This window comes from Dendrobium catenatum, unplaced genomic scaffold (genome assembly GCF_001605985.2).
Source record: "Dendrobium catenatum unplaced genomic scaffold, ASM160598v2 fragScaff_scaffold_156, whole genome shotgun sequence".
NCBI lineage: Eukaryota > Viridiplantae > Streptophyta > Magnoliopsida > Asparagales > Orchidaceae > Dendrobium > Dendrobium catenatum.
In genome coordinates this window covers 6494548-6505196 of record NW_021318618.1, presented here as the reverse complement: position 1 = coordinate 6505196, position 10649 = coordinate 6494548, and the positions used below count along the sequence as shown (strand labels likewise).

At 35.9% G+C, this 10649-nt stretch overlaps 1 protein-coding gene across 2 annotated transcripts; it reads left to right on the top strand.

The window, feature by feature from the left end:
• Positions 1-945: 945 nt before the first annotated feature.
• LOC110096474 (pinin) lies at positions 946-10277 on the top strand. 2 transcript variants are annotated; one of them, XM_020822451.2, is made up of 10 exons: positions 946-1081; positions 1196-1312; positions 1381-1440; positions 1529-1702; positions 1793-1906; positions 2774-2845; positions 5158-5241; positions 5344-5444; positions 5810-5894; positions 9688-10277. In XM_020822451.2, the coding sequence occupies exons 1-10, from the start codon at positions 1004-1006 to the stop codon at positions 10048-10050; spliced, it is 1248 nt and encodes a 415-aa protein (XP_020678110.1). In that variant the 5' UTR covers positions 946-1003; the 3' UTR covers positions 10051-10277. The 2 variants fall into 2 exon arrangements, with proteins under 2 accessions (XP_020678110.1, XP_020678109.1); XM_020822450.2 differs by having other exon boundaries at positions 1790-1906.
• Positions 10278-10649: the final 372 nt, after the last annotated feature.

Genomic DNA, 10649 nt, shown 5'->3' with positions numbered 1-10649 from the left:
GCTTGGATATCATATTTTACTTCTAGCAAAAAACTAAGGCATGATCCATCTTTTCATAAAACTAAATTAATATCAATTGCAGGTCATGAGATATCACTCCCTTGTTCTAGCAACAAAATGAAAAAAAAAAAAAACCTCTCGGTAGACTCGGTTGTATTCTGTGACTTCCATCCGAGCAAGTTGGCACAAAAGGAGTGAGAGTCGCGTGTCTAGGTAGGGGAGGAGAAGGCACGTCGTCTCTGGCCGTCGTTCGCCGCGGTCGATCGCCTCGTTGCGAGTCACGGCGTCGCTCGATGAAACGCGAAGGTCATGCAAGAGAGGCTGTGGGAAAGGGCCGAATGAGATAAATCGATAGACCTATTTTATTTTTTTTACTTATTTCACTAACTAGTCAAACCCGGTTCCCCCCTTCCCCCCCCCTCAATCCGCCCTTGACTCCGCACCTCTCTCGTAAGTTGCAAAGTGCAACAACAAACTGTCAAACCCTCTGTCTTCGTAACATGTTGCGACGATGGAAGCAGGAAGCTGATGTTAGATGCATATTTGGCTGATGCGGTTGTCGCCGACTTACTGGATGTAGATGCTACGCCCCGGCTCTCACGACTCAACCGCTCAAGTGTTCGACCTCACCACTCACTTCGTCGCCCGTCGTCGCACTCACCCATTTTTGAATCAAAACGGGTCCGCGAGTTGGGTTGGGTCAACCCAGTAACTTGTAATGGTTGGGTTTGGGTTGAAATACCTGATTCGTTTGCAAAACAGTTCGGGTTGAGCCATTTAGAACCAGGTCAACTTGTATTAGATATGAGTCCGAATTGTCGACCAGTTTTGACATTCCTATTGAAGTCCCATTTGAACCGATTTGACTGAACCCGGTTCACCCACCCGGACCGAACTTTCAGATCAGTCCCTCTATATAAACTGGTCGGCCAATCTTCTGGAAGCTCGAATTATAGTCAAGTGAACCCTGGCCTAGGTCCTCGCAAGGAAGACGAGGTTTAATATGGCGAGCGTCGCGGTGGAGAAGACGGCGGAGGAGCTTCGGAAGGAGATCGCCGAGTTACAGCGTCAGCAATGGGAGGTTCGATTATTTTCTATACATACATATATTTCATGCACTTTGTTTTCCAAATATCACCTATTTTCATGTCCCAAAAGCTTTTATCTTAATACCTAAGCGTCCCGTTTTACACAGATCACTGAACGCCTGCGAAATCCGAGGGGAATTCGACGTGCCAGCGCTGGCGCCGGCACCGGCGTCGGCCCTGGCACTGGAGCTGGCGGACCACGGCTCCGCGGTGTCATTAGAACCGTAAGAAGTTTCTCCTTATCCTTTTTCACCTTCAATTTGGCTGATTTTCTCCGTTCTGTATTCTCCAGGCTCCGGAAATGGAGGAACAGCCGGTTTCTAAGAGGCGACTCTCTTCTGCAGTTGTCAAGGTGGTTCAACGAATCCTTCATAATCGCTGTTTTCGGTTGCTTTGCAATTGTTTTTGTTTTATTTTCATGTTGGAAACTTTTGATGAAGGTTGATGGTGAAGAGAATAAGGATGGTGGTGCTGAAGCGGAAGATCCCCAGGTTCAGGATCCAGCAGTGGAAGTCGGGGCTTCCTCTGGTGGGGAGAGCAGCAAGGTAATGCCTGGGAGTGTTCAGATTAATGAGGCGTTTAGAAGAGATGGTAGTGTCCGGTTGAGGAAGATGGTGAGCCTGAAATTTGATAACTTGGTAGTTTTTGGTAGAACTTGATTTTTGCTGCCAAATGCTGACATGTTTTTTCATCCTTCCAAGCAGGACTATGATGCTATTCCAACAGAAACAGTTCCTAGGGTGTTGCCAAAAGAGGATGACCCAAACTTGGTGAAGAGAAATAGAAGAATGCTTGGCCAGCTGTTGGGTACACTGGAGGTAGTAATGGATTATTTTTATATGTTCAATTGCTTTATTGATGGATATGAAGTTTGTTCTAATGTCCGGATTGATATTTGGCAAATTCTGCTTGATTAATATTTTTTTATTCGCTCCATTTGTAGCTAAAATCGTCTGAAGTTTACTGCTATTAATTTCTGACATGCTATAACCTTATTGTTTGCGGGCGCCTACCATCACATGATACCTACTTTTTTTTTAACAACTTTGAAATTGTAATAGAGATAAAGTTCCATCTATTTACTGGTGTGCATTGAATAAAGCTGTAACTTTAACATTGCATCTCCAATTCATGTCATTTATATGTGAGATTAAGTTAATCTGTTTAAAAGTTGCTTAACAGCGTGTTTTGCTTCCATTGAATATAACTTTTATAAAGAGCTACAACTCAAAAATATTGAACTGCTTGCAATCAATCTTACATATTTCTAAATATATTTTTACCTTTATGGAAGAGACATGAAAAGAGTCCGGAGTAGTATCAAAACAAAAAGTAAATCTTTAAGAGGAGCAATAATTAAAACTGATTCACCACTGAAGGAAAGTATGATGGATATCAGACAAAATGTATCCACTATGTGCTGGAAAGCAAATTAGTTAATCAGCATAGCTAGCAAATGTTCGGTTAATAAAGATGATTTGATCTATGATTATTATGTTTGGACGTAGAAAAATAAACTAGGGATAAGTTAAAGATCTAATATAGAAACTCAGTTTAGGGATTATATTTTGCTTCAGTTGTTTTGAATTGTGTTTTAATGCTTGTGCTAGTGTTTAAAGTGCTAATCAAATAGAGATTTTTTTTTTTGTTTAGAGAGTCCTTACTGATTTACTTTTGTTATATAGAAATTTCGTGAAGAAGACAAACAGCTTTCTTCAACAGAGGCATATATGAGGAGATCAGATTCATTGAAGAGGGTGAGTGCGCTATTTGCTTTATCGACATCTCTCACTGTTGTTTCCTCCAGCTCATAAAGTTCATTGGCCAATTTTTTCTCCATTTAAGTCACATGCTGTGTATGCCATTCTTTGAACGCATTATTAAATCTTCATGCTTCTTATGACATTGATGCATAGAAGTCGCTAGCATATATATATATATATATGCCAATTAAGCCTAATATAGATACATGAAATTGGCTGTTGAGACATCATGATAAAGCGAACATAGGGCGACCTTGCAGAAATGCGGATGACTCATTGTTATGTGGAAGTACCTCATGCTACTGAAACTTGTTGCCAGCTTTTGCTCTGGACATTTGTATGTTACTGGAAGTTACCACTTTGTGGGAATCTTTATCCGACATCTTTTGATATTTTATGATCACTTGTAGGACTGGAGCATTTATGGTTAGAATTATGCTTTTTGAAAGGTCTAAATCTAGATTTTCAAAATGATTCATGACCTACAGAGAAATTGAATGATTGACATGACTAATCTAGTACTTTATGTTCAAGTAAATGATGTATTTTTCCCCTTTGAAGGGTGGATGTGGGGTATGGCAGAGGCATTTTTTCTCTAATCAAGAAACCCTTGGATAATTAGTTTCCTTTAACAAGTTCATTTCATAATCTTAGTTACTTAAATTTATATGAATTAGTTTTAATTGCTAAATATCCATGACCATTGTGCTATTTAGCTTTTAAACTATCAAATCTGTTTTTCCAACCTATATATATGGTCAATTTAAAGTCTTCAGGGCTTCGTTTTAATAATGTTGCAATGCGGAATAGATTAATTATTGCTACTCTAACCTTGATGGATGAGCTACTTTGTCAGTTTGTTGTGCAAGGTGACGAAACTTTGGAGGAAGTTAACGATAAATGTAGGGCTTTTCATTGTAAAATTTCCATTCAAATCAAAATTGTGAAATGCCAGATTTTGAAAAGAAAACCAGAAATAAAAATACATTAAAAACTGGGAAAAAAGGCATTGTCAAATGAATCCTCGTTGTTCCCTTAAATATCTATTTGCAGCAATATTGTTAGATCCCTATTAGAGATCAAAATTTCTTTTTCCACTGGATCGTAGGTCAACATTTTTAACAGGTGTTTTACTCTGTTGACGTTGAAATTATGCTATGATTAATAACTATTATAACCGCTGAAATCCCTAACTTTTGGAAGTGTCTAAAACAAGAAAAAGTTGTGATAAGTCGCAATTATTATAATCCAAAGGACTGAGAAATGGCTATTTACACAAACATTATATTCCAAAGAAATGCCCATTGCAGATCCCCACTTCAAGTCAAGCAGCTGAAACTTGTGGGGTGTACTAATGCAAAGAAATGGTTAATGCCTGGTTATCAAGTGCAATACCACCACCACGTTAATGTAGTTCTTCCTGTGAACGATGATGATATTTTGAATTGTTTGATGGCTGCGAGTTAAGAGCTCTTCAAGTGGCATACAAGACGGTTGGACTACAATGATGAAAAGTATAGACAAATGCATATCTATCAGTATACAGTTTTATATATGTGCCTATATTCATAAAATTAAAAATACAAGCTTCCAGCTATGCTAGCGCACCAGCAAATGTATCTCACACTCATGCAATATTATATTGAACTATTCCTTTTGAAAACTAAAATCAACTTCTCCTTGTGGATCTTCCAATATGGAGCCCTGACATCTTCTTACTGTTTCTGAGTATCCTAAGTATTAAATATTAGAGATGATGACTTTTGAAGAATTGTGCTTCTTAAAAGGAGAGGAGGTGGGCAACATGATGAGGGGTTGTCGACAAGTTTCTAATCTAGAAGAAGAGGATACAGTATTTACAGGGACATGAAGATACCTTATGTAGTTGAGCATAAATGGACCAGATATCATTATGCTTTGTGTTGTGCGATGGAAGCTAAAGGGGAGGGATATTGACTGGAGCTTTGAGAAGGATAGACTGTAAGAGACTTTTTGGTAGAGCAAATATTTGATAGGTTCACAATAAAATCAGTGTCGAAACTGCCTCATTCAACTGTCAAGTTTTTTTTAGTGTGGTTCTTTAGGATTCTATAGGCTTTGCATTTTCTTGAAAAGGTTTACTTGGACCATGTTGGTTGGCTCCTCATTGAACCTGCCTGTCTGGTTGGTTTAACGGCAGTGATTTGTAGTTATGGTTCCATGAAACTCAACACCTTGGATGTGCATTGACATAAAGAAGACACGATTGTGTTGCAATCTTATGTTGTCTTTTGGGAAGCAGAACCTTATATGTTTTATCCCTGTAGGCTGAACAAAAGGCCCGTGAGGAAAGTGAGAGGTTAAGGCAACAAGAAAGAGAACAGATTTCAGAGAAGCGCAGGCGTGATTTGGTAATTACATTGGATCAATGTAACATTTCTTATGGCTTGCAAATTTTTATTTATTGTGTAGTCAATCATGCTTCATATGATCTTCAAATGTTTTATCTATAGACCCTTCGAGCTCGTGTTGCTGCAAAGGCTGAGGAAAAGAAATTGGAGCTTCTATTCCTCTTCTGGGCTGAGCATCACAAGAAGCTCTCCAATTTTTTAAGGTACATGAAACATGGCAAAGGCTTCTAGAAATTTTTCCATTATTTCTTAGTGGTAAGTATTAATATAGCATCCTTCTTTTATTGTCTCTTTTTTTTTTTAGTTTTTCCTGATATGGATTTATACTTGATTAAAGTAATATTGCTATGTCGACTGCAGGTTATTTTTAATTTTGGCCCAAAAGTGTCCTAATGACAATTTTAGTTGAGACAGATAAGTTTCTGTTTCTATAAGTAGTGTTGAAATTCAATGTGAATGAAAGCTTTCCTACATGGTCTTTCTCTAATTTAAATTAGTTTATATATCATTTTATTTTAAATTTTTTCTGGAATTTCATATTCCTCTTTGTTCGGGTTGTCTTTGTCAGGACAAAAACAGAACCTCCAATTTATTACATGCCAGCTAAGCCTTTAGTTGAGGATGCAATTCTTCAAGAGCAGCAGAAGGAACAGGTTATAGTTTTGATTCTCATGTTTTTCTTGGTTGGCTGCTTTTACTCCAATTTTTTAAAAAAGTAGAATGTAACTCTGATTTTGCAAATTTGTGTTCTACCATTTCTATGTTTTGGATATAATATCTCAGATGCTTTATGGGAGCTCTTTTAAAATACTTTTATTTTGAGTTAAAAAGGATATCAATTTTACTCAAAGATAACAAATTGTTTGAAAACTAGATCACTTTTTTATTCAAATTGAGCTCAAATTAAAAGCAACAAGTGAAATCAAAATTGATTTGATTCAGGTTTCAAGGTCCGATCAAAAATTTTGTGCAACTATGAACCATATTGATTTATTCAAAATATGTATTTATATTTCTATTTAAGAATATATTCATATTTGTGTGTATTTATATTTAAGATTGCAAGCAAGGTTAATAATTTGTATTCAATGATAAAAAATAAATTGACTATTACGTTAAATTGAAAATTTATGAGCCCAAGTTGACTAAGTTTGAACCAACCTATATATAGTATTTCCTAATATCTAGAATGCATTGAATGGCTTTGCGTTGATCTTGAGCCTGGATGGATCAACCTTGGAATTGGATATGTTAATGACTATTTTTTATTTTTGTTGAGAGGAAGAGCTCGATGTTAGAGATACTCATGTAGGGTAGGTGTTATTGGGTTGAATCCAGTAAGTATCTTCCAACATCTGAAGGTTATTTTGAATGAACAAATCTTCTAATCTTCAATCTTTATTCAAGTTAAGTCAAGTGTTCTGAGTTGAATAAAATTGTAGGGTTACTTGGTAGATTGGTCATTATTATGAAGCATTTTTCAAGTGCTCACTCATAAACATTCTATGTATGAGCATCCTTTGGGAGTTTGTTTTAGAGTTCTCCTTAAGCATCCACTTGAAAGAGAGTTTGTTTTAGAGTTCTCCTCAAGCATCCACTTGAAGATTTTCAAGAATGTTCATTCGAACTATCTTGTTCACCAATTTAGTGGCTAATCTATTCTAGTACTACAAATCAAGTGGATCTTTTGGTCCATCTTACTTGATTGGATCCTGTGCCTCCATATCTTCTCTATGACCTAATTTAGTCATCTCTATTATTTCGAGATTATGGATTCGTCTATTTTGTTTGAATTGCTCCTTTTGAGATGGTTATGTTTGCCCGCCTTACCATTATCAAACAACTAGAGCCACCTAAATGGGTTGTTGTGGGTTACGGGCTTATGAATCTTCTTACTTTTTGGTTGTGATCATAAATAAGGAAATAGTTTGGTGAGATGCTGAGTTTAAATTCTATTTGGCTTTGATACTTTGCCCAAGTTTGACTTGATTTCTTGTTGACGAGGAATACATCATCAAGAAGGTTTTTGATAGGTTGAAGTCTTTAGTTTATTGATCACCTCCGTTCATCTTGGTACCACTTGTGGGCAATTTGTGGCATAATGATAATGATTGACTTGTTTGTTCTCTCTCTCTCTCTCTCTCTCTCTCTCTCTCTCTCTTTGTTTTTGCTCATCTTGTGAACTTACATTGGATTGGTGTGAACCAAACATGAACTTATGATTCCTCTGGTAGATAAACTTGTACATTAGTGCTATACGACTCGGGCTAAAAAAGTATTTTATTTAACCATTCTTTAAAAGAATGAAAATTGTAATATAATTTATAAAAGAGTTTAGGTTTAGCATTTAGGACTGAAGAATTTTTCCTTGAGGCTTTATAGTTGAGTGTTTGCTTTTGAAATTTAGGTTGACAAGTGCTTGGAGAACTTGATTTTTTTGCTTAGGGTTTTCAAAAGTAACATGGTTAGCAATCACTCAACTTTTGAATTTGTTCAGATTCTCGAATACGTTTGTGTGGACGTTGGAATTTAGCTAAGTTCTCTATTAAGTTGGAGTGCGTTTTTTTTTTTTTTAATTTCATCAACAATTACTCACTGTAGACGATATAACATATGGTTGTTTTTGTTCTAAATTTATGGCATCAATCCAATTATTTATCTCAATGAAAATGGGCTTCTTGACCTTTAAAACGTGAAAAAGTCTTAATATGAGAATTCTAAAAACTGTGATGGAAGGGCTCTGTGTTTTTTACTGATAGACTATTTAAACCTTTTGGAGAGTCATTCGATGATTTTTTTTTTTTAAAGAAATCAAGAAAATGTATTGCAATCAAAGCAGATAAAAAAAAAATCAAAGCAGATTATTCTGAAGCAAAAAAAAAAAAAAAAAAAAAAACCTTTTAAAAAAAAAAAAAAAAATCCTATTGCTCATTGCTCCCATGCTTTCCCAAATATTATTCATTGTTTGGATGTTTTTGAGTAAGAACTTTATGACCATTTTTGGGGTAGTTATATTTTGTGGCATGAAAGTTTTGATCTGATCTGAGATTTTAAGGCGCAAAGGCTATGATTGATTTTTAAGAGATTACATTTAGCTTTTGAGACTTGAAGAATATGCCCATTTGTTATGAGTTTTCATCGAGCTTTTGAGTGCAAGAGATTATGCTTAGTAATTTGATCGAAACTTCTAAGTTTTGGAGGCTTAATCCTTATAAGATTGCACTAAACTGTTGAGCCTGAAGGCTATGCTCCTCAATTGAAGGTTGGCGCAAGCTTTATTGCTTTTCACCTTTGCTAGACCAAAGCTTCTAATTTTTGTAATGATTTGGCTAGCCTTCTTTGGGTGGTGGACATAATTATATTTTTTTGCTTGGTTCTTTTTTTATTTTCTTGAGCTCCATTTATGGGCTTGTCTTCCCTTTTGTTGAAGTTGCCTTTTGCTTCTTCCATCAAAATTTGCAAATCAAGATCATCTTGGATGAAATTCTTGGAATACTCTCCTTGTCCAACCAACTATTGAAGCAAAGACTCTTCTTACTTCTCACGGACTGTTAGAAGGCACGCTTCTTTGTTGGATTTCTATCTTAACTAGTGCGTTCTCCTCCATACATTCTGTCACGCCTAGAGCACAAAATTTTAGTGCTCATTTTTTTTAAAGGTTTTTGTTGAGAGGTAGAGCTTGATGGTAAAGATGGTCGCTGGGTAGGCATTATTTTGTTGATTCAAGAAGCATAATCCAACACATCAAGAGATTTTGGGGGAATCAATCTTTATATTTCCCTTCATGAGTTGCACAATCTTGCTATTATCTACAAATAGAAATCAACTCAAACGTAGTTCTGCATTGTTACTCCTTTTACTTAGTATATTATGACTCTTGCAGTAGGATCCAAGTGAGTTGAACAACCCCTCATTGACACATCACATTTTGATTATTAGCCTTCCCATGATGATCTCCTTAGGAATCATTTTTGTGTCGCTTCACATGTCAGTCATATACATGCAAATCTTTCCTTGGTGGGGATAATGGTTGAGAGGTCTTATCTATGATTTATAGTTCTCAAGCATCTCTTCGAACAGTTTTTATTTTATTTTTACACCTCATGCATATAACCCGACTTAAGTTTCATTTGGGACGGCTTTCTTATAACTTCTGAAATCAACTTTTTAGTACAAAAATTAAAATATGTATTAAAAAATTATTTTAAGAAGCAATAAAAAAGTTGTCCCAAACAAAATCTTAGTCATCTGGGTCATCCAAAAGAACCTTTGAGATTATGGCTTTGCCTGTGTAGCTCATATCTTTTCTCAAGAAGCGCCGCCCGAAGTATGGTGGATATCATTAGATTGATCCCCTTTCATGGAAATTATTATTGTTAACTGAATTTATTTTACAGTTTATATACAGAACAAGAAATAAATTATGAGGTTGGCCACTTATTGCAGGCTTTTCAAGAATGGAAGTCCTTGCGAAGAGCAGAGCTGTCAGAGTACCAGAAGCAGATCGAAGAGAACTATATCTCCAATGTGGACAAGGAGCTTGAAAGGTGGCAAAATGCGAGGAATGCGAGGAGATCAAACAATCTGGCCAATCTCCAGGAATCCATGGATAAGGAGCTTGAGACACACAGGTTAGTACATGGTCCTAAGACAAGGAGGATTTCTGGAGGCAATGACGAGGACGAGGATGTTGAGGACATTGTTATTGAAGACGAACTCTTGGACGAGGTCCTTGAGCCACATGACAGGCCTGAAGCCGATGCAACAAAAATCCCAGAAATAAGTAACGGCGGTTCTGGTCCAGCTTGAGAAACCACCAGAAACAATATTATTCTTGCATTCGTAATGATCTTACCGCTTAACTTTTACCGTATTTTATCTTTGATTTCTTTATGTTTGATACGATGAAGTGTTTTCTCTAGAAATCTTATGTGCTTGAAAGTAGTATATTATAGTGTTTTTGTTGTGTTGCTTGTTGATGTTTTTATGGAAGGTTATATAACAGCTTTTTCAGTAGCATGACCTCTTTGTTTTCACACTTGTCTATTTTTTTAACTAATTAATACCCTTTTAATTTTGACGATTTGTTCATGTTTCCGTTAACTTATTGACTTCAAGAGATTTGAATGTTTAATTGTATTTGAATTTTGAGTGCGGTTTCTCATCAGATTTATCAATGTTCAAAGAAATTCTAGGAAAAAAATTGGGCGTATTCAGTTGGTTGTGGAGCATCATTTACATATTAGTATTTTTTTTATTAATTTTAAATGTAAAATGAAATAATTTTTTTGTAATTTTGTTAAAGTTTAGAGGTTGTCTGGAATAAATTTTTTATTCTTTGGTTTATTTTTTATTTGATTTTATTTATATATTCACATTAAATAAAATATATTTGATGGTGGAGATTG